General features: G+C 39.2%; 1 protein-coding gene across 3 annotated transcripts in view; it reads right to left on the reverse strand.

Moving 5' to 3' along the window:
• The window catches only part of brinp1 (bone morphogenetic protein/retinoic acid inducible neural-specific 1), a 159,086-nt gene that overhangs the window by 13,799 nt on the left and 131,753 nt on the right, over positions 1 to 13,534 (reverse strand). For all 3 annotated transcript variants that reach the window (XM_028602441.1, XM_028602442.1, XM_028602443.1), the window contains one exon: positions 4,890 to 5,126. In XM_028602441.1, the coding sequence (XP_028458242.1) occupies positions 4,890 to 5,126 (237 nt within the window). The remainder of the gene's footprint in view (positions 1 to 4,889; positions 5,127 to 13,534) is intronic.

The following is a 13,534-nucleotide window of genomic DNA, read 5'->3' on the forward strand; positions in this document are numbered from 1 at the left end:
TCTGGCAAATTAAAAAGTAGCCAACAGTACATTAGCAATCTGTGCTGACTGCGTAACTGCACTAAATTCAACTTTTATTGCAAGTAGTGTTAGGCAGCAGCGTTACTTTAACTACTTCTCAATAGCGTTGCTGTTTTCTGAATCAAATAGCTTTTCAGTCGCTTAAGTTAGCTCTTTTATTGATCAAGTAGTGCACTAGTGTCCACTAGGGGTGTGAATCTGCACTGGCCTCATGATTCAATTTGATTATGATTATCCTGTCAAGGATTCAAATCGATTCGATATCCTGATACATCGTGATGCGTCACCTCTTCAATATTATTATATATTGCTACACATGGTTTTCATCAACAAATTCAAGCATTCAGATATATATGAACTTCCCTTTTTGTTGTATCTGGTCTTAAAAAAAAGACACTTCCTAAATGTAGCGGAGACTGAACACAACAGACAACAGACAGAAGGTAAAAACTAAAAAAGCAGTGACTGGAAAATCAACAAGTAACATCAGTAGGCAATAATCGATCATGGTCCGTCACTGCATCAATGCAGAATTGTCTAGGTCTACTTTGCGATGCATCGATGCAATGATTAATTGGTGCTTGTGTGACCCCTAGCGTCAAAACACAAGCTAACATTTCATTTCCCCAAGAATTTCTGAAGCTCAAGTGCAGGGGAGGTTTCTGCTGCGGCCTGAAATAAAACTGCTGAGGATCACTGAGGCCACGGCCAAACACGCACATGTATATCCAGTACATGGATGTATTAAAAAAATAGCTTTGATGTAGTAAACTACTTTTGCCATCTTGCTGTAGCTTAGCTTGCTTCATTTATTTGGGGGCTAACGTAGTGAAGCTTCATTTAATGTAGAATAGCCGGTAGCTTAGCTCACTAAACTTTCCAAGTTGCAGCCTAACACTGGTAAGAAGCGATATGACAACATAGATGCATTACCGCGACCAGGAGGACTCGAGTCGCTGCACTCTCATTATGGAATCTCTCTTCAGTCTCCCTCGTGAGTGGCTGAGACACCTAGTGCAACACCTACTAAGATTAGGTATATCGGTCCGGTGTTAGGCTTGATGTTTACACCAGTCCAAGCCTATCTGTAAGTTGTCCATCTAAAATGCTTACTGTAATAAAGAGCAATGCAAAAAGTACTCATGTATTTCAAAAGGGGATGCAAACAATACAGAAGTTTAGGCATTTTAAACAGAGCAGGACACAAAACAAACTTACTTTTACTCTGTCAGAAGGAACCTTTATTAACTGATGAGCAAGAAAACAAATAACTACACCTGGTTGTTGCTTTCATGTGCATTCATGTTTTCAGTTCATAAGGTAGAGCAAATGTGATCATTTTAAAATTGAAAAATCGATCCAACATGAAATGTTTTATCTTTGCTACACTTCAAAGGGATCATTTAGAAGGGACTTCTAACATTTTAAAGAAACACAGAGAAGAGTGTCAGTGCCAATAGTAATGTGGCAATAGTCAGTGAGCGTCCAGAATTCTGACCAATCTTCTTAATATGTGTTTGGACGTCTTTGATTTACTTTTTTGGATTGCTTCTGTTGTGAGCATTTACAGACAATTGAAACCCTCTGTGCAGTAAACACCTTCTTACTCTGTGCTCCCACACATTTACTGAAGAGCACTGCCCCAACAAATTTGTTTCCACCAGTATTGACTATTGCCCTTATGTTCCTCTTACCGCTTCTGATAATCCTTCCAGACAATCCGTGAGCTCAGCTCTCAGAGCCACCACCTCCAACTATTTAGCAACAAAGGGCATGGAGGTGTTACTAAGACTCCAGCAGCAAATACATAAGGACAGGTAATATTTTATTTGGTGTGCTAATTAAAAAAATATATTGAGGCAAATGACTCTGAGTAGCTCATTATTATCTCCAAAGATAAATTTAAGCACATCATAAATAATAGAGTGAACAATTTAATGCCTAAAATGTCTCCTTAGCCATGTCAGCTGGCAAGTTGAAGACAAGTGCAAAAGTAGTGTAACATAAAGATAACTGCCTCTACTCAAGGTTATATTTTATCTTTATTCTGCCATAGTCTAGATCAGTGTTTCTCAAATGGTAGTACTCGTACCCCTAGGGGTACTTTGGAGTACTGCAGGGGGTACGTAAGGTTTAACAACAATTATTCCCAAAATACTTAATACTATAATGCTGAATGAATTTATTGATGGATTCTAAACATTTGAAATGTAGAGGTGTTTTTCAGTAAAAAGGTTTTTGTTTAGTAAATCAGACACTGATGGCGCAGCACTGTCTTGTACCTCTTTTAATAGGCTTCTTTTCTACCAAAAATGTTCTGCGCTGTTCTGGGGGTACTTGGCTGAAAAAACATATTTCAAAGGGGGTACATTATTGAAAAAAGTTTAAGAACCACTGGTCTACATGATGCAAAGCTACACACAATCGAATGCACTTAATATATAAAACCCTGTTGCTAAATGATATTTGTTGTGGAGAAAAAGGTAACATACAGAACGCAGAGCTTCTCCACATTCAAACTCTTAAAAGAAAAGATCCCCATCCTCAAGACACGCAAAGACCTGCACAGTAATTAAGCTAGTATCCTCCTACAGACCTCTCCAAGACAGTTTAACAGCATTAACTACAGAGTTGAGAGCTCTTTTTCAGACACAGCCGAGAAATGTCAGAACTTCCTCCACTCTCCTCCCAGGCATGTCAGAGCTCCCTCCCCCCTTTCCTTCAAAGAAAGCCAGATTCCTTCTCATCCCCTGTTTCAAGCTTGCCATATTCCCTCCACCCAGTTTTAAGAGATGTCAGGCACCTCCCTCGCCATTTTCCTAGAAAAGATGGGTGTCCCCAGCATCCATTCAAAATTGTTGGATTTCCTCACCCAACAAAAAAAACATTATCATGTCATGCCAGTTCAACAGTTGCCAAGTCCTTTCAAACAGACTTCAAAGCCATCAAAGATCTTTTCCTCGATACAGCTTTCAAAGAGTCCACATAGTCCCTTGAATGACCCTTATCTCAAGTAACCCAGCACCTTCTCTATAGATTACAGCTCTCACAATGTAAGCCCACTTTACCTCTTGTGCCATTACATCAAATTTTTTGGGCCCCAGACATGAAATCCCCAAAATGTCTTTTTATCAAGCTAATATTATCATATTTATCTAATGTTTCCAAATCTCGCCATTGAGATTTCTCATGTAACTGTACCAAGAATAATGCTGTATTTAAAAAATGTATGCAAGATCTGCAGAATCAACTAAACTAGCTGGCATTCTTGTAGTAGCTAGTCGATTTGGGATCAAATGCAGTGTGTCCTCTAAGATTTCTTTCGGCAGTTTGGGGAAAGGATTAAGTTAAGAGTTAACAGAAAGTTTACTGTCCCCCCATTCTAACGATAACACTGGCAAGTATTACAAACTTTTATTAAATCAATGTGTGCATGTAGAATATCTAGCTCAATTCATAAGTTCTTTGACACGCACACGTACAGCAGTGTTGGTAGTGGTGTGGGATTGGTAGATGGTGATATCAGTCGTCATCAATCAAATCAACTCTTTTCCTTTTAAGGCAACTGACGAGGCCAAAAAACGTTTTTTTCCCAAGAGGAATCAGGAGTCTTTCTAGAGAAGGTACTGTACACAATTGCAATGAGCAGATGAAAAGTGTCACAGAATGTATTTCATTTGCTTACCATTTAATTTTGGTAACAGTGGACAGTTAAGGTAATTTTGGTTTTATCACTTTCTTTTTTAAACCAAAGACAAAGTTATACAGTTTGACAAATGTTCCACAAAGGCCCTCTGGCTCTGGGAGTTATTGATTGCTTTAGTTCTTCTTTTGGTAAGTGTGAGAATTGCATTTTGCATTCTGGGCCAATTAAACATTTATATAAATCCTTTTTATTTTGGCCTCTTCGTGTGCACTTTCCACCATCTCTTCACTGACTTACTGCACTCAGTGACCTCCACAACTCACATTAACTTTCTTCTATGGTACATACATATATTTATCTGCTTCTGGCAGGTTTTATTGGGACACTTTTATATCATATAAATAATAGATAAAGATGGTGACTTGCTATGTAACAACTGGGCACTAGCGGTGCATTTTCTCCTCACTGTGGCCAATGTTTTATCACACCCATTGGGATCTGCTTTTGCATTTAATGAAAACAAAGAAATTTGTATGGGAGAGAATATATAACGTGCAATGACATTCAAGCATTTGACATTTAAAAGTTGTCTTTTTCACAGTCACTCATTCCTTATAAACAACAAATAACAAAATTATTATTTGTAAGTGCATTACAAAGATGGCCCATGTGAGTATTTTCTAATCTTTTGCCCCTATGTAAACCACTTGGTTGCCGTTAAGGAAAGACTGCTGTGATGGTTAAAGGAAACAGTTTTACCATTGGTTAGAGACAGGAAGCAAACGCCAGTCTTTGGTGTTGGAATAACAAAGTTGCATCGTCTGCCTATCCATTGACCGTTTGTAGCACTATGGAGGATTCACACTACTTTCTGGTGTGAACGTAAGAAAACCTAATGTTCTATCAATTTTGGAGATTTGGCAGTGAGCCAAGGAAGGACTAGGCTGCCAAATTATGAAATGTGTTTTTAAATGTTCTTTGAGCAAAAAGAAAATTGCAAGATTACCTTAATTACCTGAGTTCTGCATGTGTGCCCATTATTGAGATGCACTTCAGAATTAAGATAAATATCATTAAGATATATCAGGAATTATTCCCTTTCTAAATAGTAAAACATGCATATAAAGCTTTATCATAAATGCAAAATTGCACAACACCATACACAATACACTATTTTCATAAATGTCATGGTAAATAAAAACTGGAGGAATTTCTATCTTACCAGAGCTCTCAAAGTCTTTATAAGAAGATGCCCAGGACTCAGACATCCCCAACAGGGTGTTCTCCATGATCTGGATGTCAGTGATGGGACAGTTGCATTGGGGATACTCCTCGGCGCACTGACAGATGCACTGGTTGTTACTGCACACATACTCCCCCTCTCCATTGCACATGATATAGCTCAGAGCTGACTGGACAAATTTCTCCTGCAGGTATTCTGGGAAAATGACCTGAAGACCTGAAACAGAGATAAATGGGAGGTTTTAGCTAAACAGAATGTGTTTAAAAAGTCTCTATTACACAATACAATTCAAGAAAGAAAACGCATTCCAATCCTTTTTCAATTTTCTTTGTGTTGGAAATCAGTGAAGCAATTGAAAAAAGAAAAGAAATCTGAACTGTGCAGCTTTGATGCACAGTTCACTGCACGGTATCTCTTCACAGATATAGCAAACACATATGTGAGAAAAAAGTTACCAGAATGGTAAAAAGCGGCGGTGAAATGGCTGAATGCCCTTCCAGGATTGCTTTGTATTATAAGAACTCATTTATTTTTCCGAAGGATGTGCTTCAAAGCTCGACCATGTTCAACTTGAGCTGTCTGTTCCGTGGTGGGTCACTCATCATGTGACATTGTATAACAGTGATTGATGCCTGCTCGCTTGTGCTGTGTTGGTTTATTTAGCATGGAATTTGTTTCCCTTCGTGAGCATTTTGTTATCATGTGCTTTACTGTGTACAATAAGTGTTATCATTCATATTTGCTCGTGGTTTACATACTCAACTTTGCAGCATTCTGCTAATTGTACGCTAATGACAACAGATGCATTTTTAATCTAGAGGCCAATTTGGGGATGAAGCTAAAAATACCCCTTCACTCTCACTACTGACAAGGTATTTATAATTTTTAGACTCCAAGCCAATCCATATCTCACCCTGGGGATCGCATAGAATCAAAGCTTGAACAGCTAACAGTGAAGCCTTTCTCTTCAGTCCAGGCTTGGGGAAAATAAATCCCTACCTCTACAATCCACTGGATTGGAAAATAAGTAAATAGATTTTTTCCTTCTTGTGTAAAACGGCATCTTGGTGAGGCAATATTTTTCTAATAGGTTTTACTTGAGCACAAACGGTGCTTCAGCAGAAAATATGCAACCAGGAACCAGAACATAACATGTTATTGAATGACGAATGATTGCATTATTTTTTTCGCTCACATATTATTTTCACCTTTGGGGGGAAATAGGAATCCATGTATGCAAAATCAACATAATGTAGCTGAAATGAGAGGGAAAGTAAGCCTATAATTTCATACTGTACATATGAATCATTTTCCGGGCATTGTCGTAGAGTTGAATGGTATCTCTTAGAATGCATAATCATGTGGCAATTAAGGCTCCTTATTTTCACATTCCCATTTTTCATTTCATTAACACGCTAAACTGAAAATTGGGGGTGATTTAGAAGCAAATGAAGGTTTAAATATGTGCCAAGATTTAGCTCTGAAACACATGACAACTTCAACATCCATCGTCATGGTGACAGCCTTTGTTAGGGTGTTTCATTCAGCAATGTTTGACAGTTCTGCATATCAGTTATTGATGCTAATAGTTCATAGTCATATTTGTATATAATCATGATCTCAGTTCAAATAAAAGGCTGCCACGAATCAAACTTCTTACCTCTGCATATATTCAGCACAATAATACTTTCAACTAGTCTTTATACGAAACCTTTTCTTCTGTACCTTTATTTTGGATATCAGCAGGTTCCCTTCTCCTCTACACCTCATCAGAAGCACTGCCCATCAGTGATGAAGGGAACAGAAGGCGGGAGGGATGGAGGGAGTAAAGGGGATGCATGGATCATGTCTGACCACAAAAGAGTTGGGTTGCACGGGGCTTTTTCTCCATCAGGCCTGTCTGCGGGCCCTGGATCCAATATTCATTTAGCTTGATGTATTCCTGGGCTTGAAACTTTAATGTGATTTGTGGGAGAATCCAGATGGCAAGTTCACGGATCAACGCTGCTTACTGACAGTGCTGGTGCCAGCGGCCGGGTGCACAATAACACCAAGTGCTTCAGCCCTCCCTCTTTCCCTCTGCTGTCTAACGATACCTCACACCTCCAACGTTACCACACGCACACACACACACACACACACACACACACACACACACACACACACACACACACACACACGCACGTTTTCTTCCTCTGATATCACTGTGTTGGTACCGGGAGATTGCGGAGGGAATCGTTCGGTTTGCTGACATTCAGCTCAGCACTATCAGTCTTGCGATCTATTGTTTTCCACTCTCTTTTCCTCTCAATGTTTCTGTCCCTTCTCTTCCCAAGCCTCTCTCGCTCTACCTCGTACTCCGTCTCTGTACACATCTCTTCTGTCTTACTTCATTACACTCACTCCTATTCCCGCCACACTCATGCACATGCCCCCTTGACTCGTCCCCTATCATCCTTTGGCTCTCATTCACTCCATCAATCACTCTCCTCATTCCTGTTTCTTCACCTCTTCTGCTCTCCTCTATGTTCTCCCACCAAGCACGTACTCAAGTATTGGAAATTTGATGTCTTGTCCTCCCACTCCAGTGTAGAAATGATGTCATGCAATAAAAGTAAATCCATCAACATTTGTTAGTGCAGTGGAGAATGAGTAAGAGAATTGGAGCCCTCGGGCCAAAAATGAAATGAGAAACTAATCAGAGTAAAAACATTTATCTTTTTGACTTTCCGTACTTTGCTGTGTTAGTGCACTAACATGTGAACACATTGAGAATGATTGGGCTGTAAAGCAACTGTTTATATGGTTCTGACGCAGGTATTTGTTGAGAAAAACACTCGATACTGGAGGAGGGAGTTGCACTTCCCATCATTAAAGACCTGCTGATGAAATGAATAGGTGCATATTGGAATTCCCGTGCAGCCATTTGATAACCTCCAACTTCATGCTCTGTCAGTGCACATAATTCCCTGCAACCCCTATGCCTGGCTTGCTCTAAATAAATAACACCTCAAAATGGCAGTTAATCTCACTGCATACATCAGAGACTGATATATTTCCTTCACGTACATTTGAGGATATAGGCCCCCTAAACATTCCATGAATGCTAAAAACGGAGACTCTGCAACTGTGACTTTGCCTTTTCATTATGTCTCTTTCTAGAGTGCTCTATTTTTACATGGTGATAGATAGGGAGTGTAGGCCGCAACTGAGGCTTGTAACTGCCTTGGCAAGCAGTTGCCTGCTTATTGCAATGCCACGCTCCGCCTCATAAGTTACACTTTCATTAAAGATTAATTGACCATTGTGTGGCCGCAATTTCGCAAAATAATCATTATTTAATCCACTGGTGCAATAAAGTGCATTACTTGAATGGCGGCATTAAATTACCATTGGAGGTTATCGTTGCAGCCATGATACAAAACCAAAGACCTCTGAACTGGAAGATTGGCTGTTTCTCTCCAGTTCAGGCCTGCCTAGTCTGCCCTGCTGATCCCTAGATATTTAAAACGGGGCATATAGCTTTAAGATTTGCTGTGTTGGCCCATTTCACACGAGAGCACTTCTTCCACAACTATGAGGTAAAGGTGCAGCTAAAGTAGCTATTTATCCACTTTTCATTTCTTTACATAAGGCGCTTTAGGTCTCTGGCAGTGTTTGTGTTGGGCCTGACAGAGGATAACATGTTCCACTGGAGCTAGCTTTCAGAATATGTTAGCATTTTTTAAAGTTCTGAATGAGGTGTACTTAGCATTTAAGTGGATTATGTGTGGCTGTTTCTGTGCTGAGTATATTATCGTAGATTATCATAAGTGTTCCCAGCACACTTGAACGGGGCTGTGGACTCCAAATTGTGTTGTACAATCTTACTTAAGTATTTTTGTGTGGGAATAATTGTTTGGGGCAATACTTCCATCTCAAATATGTCCAAAGTGCAGCACAAAGAATGTTTTTCATCCCTGAGTGGTCTGTTGAGGTTTTGGGATTTTTATGGTACATACATTTTTAGGCATGCATATATTTGAAACAGCAAAACAACAGAGAAGTGGCAAATCCCATTTCAGAGAACATTTTAACATACGAGAGCCTGCATATGCATATGTGATACACACAGCTCTATCCGTGTCGAACAGAAAGACTTGCGGAACACAATGTGTTTCACACAATACCTCTAGTGTTAGCTTTGAAGAAACCCACTAATTCATATTGTTAACACAAAAATCAAGCAAGAATGCAGGTGCAGTAATCACTATAAAAGCAAACATAACATAAAAATGGCCTTGCATTCAGGGCTCGCTGCTCCTGCCTCCTGAAAAAAGGGAAATGCTGAAATTGCATGTTGAAGCAATTGCTGGATTAAGGAGGGCAGGCAGTCTGGAGAGGCAGATGAGCTCTCCATGGTGCTGAGTTATTACCAGTTGTGCTGCACACTGGACACAGACACAAAAGTTGAGTCAGAGTAAAAGTAAGTTAGTGATTACTTTTCTTCTCCTTTTCCTGTGTGCAAGGTCACAGTAGGGTGAATGTATTTTTCTTTCTCTTTTTTTTTCGGAAATAGTGCAGTGCCCGTTCTAAACATACCTGTTCCGAACAGGCCAACAGCTTGGCCTCCGCTATTGCTGCTTGCAGCTTTCTCAAGAACCGCTCGTCTAAACAACACTTGAACCTGCGCTTCCTTGGGTCCTGTACTGAGCAATTCACCTGCCATGACATAGTTGTGTCCCCTAGCAATGCTAGAGTATACGCGTCACTTGCTAACAGCTAGCTATTTGGGACGAGGCTATTTCCGGGAACAAAAGCATTCATTTCGAAAGTTACATCGCTAATGCTTGTAATGTTTGAGTTTGCTACAACGTAATATCTGCAGCCTCTCTTTCTTCATCTGTTCTTGAATGCACTGTAGTAAGTGATAAACTTGTAACCTGTAACAATTAACAGGGGTCCGCTCTCAATACACTACAGTGTGTACATAACGCACTACTAATGAATATGTCCTGTAAATCTCAGGAGCTTTGGCTCAACACTGCACTTCCTTGGGTTCTCAGCAATACACACACCAAGCGTAAAGTCGATAATGCTTTCAAAGTTTTTGTCTATGCGGGTTGAATGTAGTAATTGTGTTTTAAATTAGCAAAAAACTCCTAAACACACTGAGTAAGTATCAGCTGTGTTTCAAGAATATGTGATGTGGTTGCTGTTGGCCGCTTGTGCACTTCAGTCGCACTATTCAAGCTGTTTCGTCATGTGCTACTATGTGTCCCTGCACAGCAGTATCAGTAGGGCCTCAGCTGGTGAGATGTCGTACTGGTGTCGCACTTTCATGTGCATGCACACACACAGAAACACATACGTGTACGAGCACGCGTACACACCCTTTGCGGGCTCTTGCAGAAATCACATGTTTTACAAGAACCCTGGAGAGGGGGAGGAGAGACGTATGACAAGCTCTGACATTTCCATTTCAGCTACAAAAGATACAACTGCCCTCAAAGTGTCAAGATATGCTGTATACACGTCTCAGATCAAAAGCCCAGATTTATCACAGAAATTACATCAAACATCCCTAAATACAGAAATAATGTTAATCTATTTGTATTGGAAGGCACATGTATGCTGTACACTGTACACACAAAAAATCTGCTGATTCTAAACTGTTGTACAGAAACCCCAAATTAAGAGCCAAAGTACACAAGCTAGATCTTATGTGGGTGGCCTATTTTGTTACTTAAATATTCAACCTTTTTAAAAGGTATGTGTGGTACTGTACTACAGTATTTAAATTAATATAAGACTGTGTATATCATCTTAATGGCTACATAAACACATGATTTCAACTGCTTCTAATAATCTAAATAAATTATAATGCAAATGTATTATAGTTTGTGAGCCTGTAAATCATTTAATTTGTGTTAAATATGTAATATTTCTAAAAATGACCTCATAATACCCGAAAGTATTATTAGTTATAAAAACTTTTTAATCACAATGTAACAACTTTGGTGTATACATTCTTACCAACAATTTAAGCAATGTGCTACACAAACAGTTGAATATTGCTAAAGGCCCTAAATACAAAAGAAGAATAAAGTAAAGAAACCCCCCAATCAATTGATAAAACTCGGTCTGTCAGAGAGAGAAAAAAGTGAGTGGAAAACCATGGCACTTGCTGAAATGGCAGCCTGCAGCTGGCAAGACTGAGTGGGGGAAAAAGGAGATTTATGGTCATGCTGGTCCAAATGGAAACTCACTCTTGATTGACCACTTCCAATTGAAAGCTGACCTCCAGGTCAACATGGCAAGATTTAATCAGGCACTGGGTTTTCAGAATGTTAGAGAGAAGTGAAAAAATGTGTGTAGCCATCCATCTTGATGAAAATGATCCTGCGTTATCAGTTCTCTGGGCAAAAGGATGCATGTTTTTATAAAGAAAATGGTTGCCTCGGACCAAGAGGTGGGTAAATACTTACGCTACTGTGACAATCCATGAGATACAGCACAAGTTAACCTATGATTTCTAAATCAAAATAACTTGGAACAATCCGTTTAACTGTGCAATTAGTACTAGATTAATATATATTTTTGTGGTGAGTCCAACTTTGAGAAAGGAAAAGATAGAAGGTTAAAGACCAGACTTTGTTGATGCAGAGGAAGAGAGAGCGCAACTGAGCCAAAGAGAAGATGATGTAAATGTGTGTTTATTGTTGTGCTCATCTGCTCTCCATGTTTTGAATCAAAGATTTTTCTTCAGTAAATGATTCTCTGGTAACCAAGGACATTGTGTTTCCTGATCTAATTTAGTCTCCAAATCAATTCTGTCAATTCAAGTCTGTCATCAAAAACAACTTAATTGATTTCTATGTTTGTTTGTCTTCCCCATGTTTGCAGCGTTTTCACTTGAAAAGAGGGACAGGCATCGAGCGACAGAGCAATGAGTATCTAATTCATCACTCTCCGCACGACTTGCCTACAGGGCCAGTTTAATTTATTTTCACTTCACCACTTTGAAAACTGTTGGCTCAGGCTATTCTAACATATTCATAAATCGTCCAAGATAGGCTCATGGCTCTTCCAAGATAGGCTGTTGAGGAAAACCGGAGAAAGAGAAAAGAGAGAAAGCATGTGCTGGGGATTGAAAGAAGCAAATGAGTTTGCTTTTGTTTTGGTGCTAATTTATGACAGCCATATTGGAGGTGATTTGGTCATTGCAAGGTAATGGCTTGTGGAGGTTCTAGGGCCTTTTATCTTTCTTTGGTCCAGTTAATATATGCAACCAATTTGCTATTTTCCATCCCTAGTACGTGTTTTCTTTATTTGGGTTGAATATCAAATTACACAAACATTATTCCAATCTTCTGCTTCATATATTGAAAGCCCCTGCTGTTTTGTTATTCAAAACATACCACCAATTCAACTGATGATGATAATCAATAATGCATACTATCAGATGGAAGGAATTAGGATATTAACAGAAAATAAAAATATCACATATCATGCCAGCTGAAACATACAGTATAATAAGATTTATTCAGCTGTTAGACCATTTAACTGCCACATACTAATTCCCTCTTTCATTTATTTCTCACCCCCAAAATAAGCTATTTTTACTTAAAGATCCCAGTAGAGGCAGAAAGTAAGGATCCAGCCAAAACCAATATTATTGGGTTTCTAAGATTTGGCCCACAGAGAGGACAAACAAACAACGAACAAATTAATGTGGGAGAACAAAAGTGTATTTAAATCCCAATTATAGTAAAGCTAGAACCAGATTGAACTAAAAAGTTGTTTTTAATTAAAAAAAAAAAGTTTAAGTTCCAAAAAATAACAATAATCGGTACATTTAAAAGTGGGTTCACATTTACGGCTTTCACATGCATAATATGTCTTTGGCCCAGCTATTCATTTGTAATACAAATAGGTTGATTACATCATGTTTTGGATACATAAGTGTGTGCCAGGTTATGTAATTCCTGTTCAGTGACAGGAGAGACTGGGCCAGGATCAATGAATTCCTCTTGCATGAGTACAACTAGTCTCTGCTAATAACATATCCTGATACCATACCACCTTGTACTGTATTTAGCTTCCAATAAAGCTGTGCATAGAGTAGGCACTCTGGTACTAAACATGCCAAAATGTAAAACTGAAACCTCCACAGTCTTATTAAGTTTAAGGAATGCAAAGTTTCATGTTTGATAGATCAAAGCTGTGCTAAGTCATGCATGAAATCTAATGTGAAAAAATAGTTCCAGTGCCATCTCTAATTCTGATGATTGTCGGGGGGAAAAGGCAAAAAAAGGAAAGGGGATAAAGCACAAGGTGCTTAATTTGCCAAACATTTTACAAAGCAAAACTGTGGGAGAGGAGAGGACTGAGTTTAGGCTTTGATAGGTAGCTCCCTTGATGTTGGACTCTACTACAGCATTCTAATCTAAATCTAAGTGAAAGCAGAGGGAATATCCAGGGAGTGTCATATCCACATTGTGTTATCTGTGGCTCACAGCCACACCAGCTCACAAAGAGCAGACCACAGGGGTGAGAAGAAGAAGGAAAAAAACATTTCCTTTTGAAAATTCTGTTATGTTGGAGGGACAGTCTAAAGTGTCTCCAAGAGCAATTTGACCACA

The sequence above is a fragment of the Perca flavescens genome, chromosome 16, assembly GCF_004354835.1.
Source record: "Perca flavescens isolate YP-PL-M2 chromosome 16, PFLA_1.0, whole genome shotgun sequence".
In the NCBI taxonomy this organism is placed as follows: domain Eukaryota; kingdom Metazoa; phylum Chordata; class Actinopteri; order Perciformes; family Percidae; genus Perca; species Perca flavescens.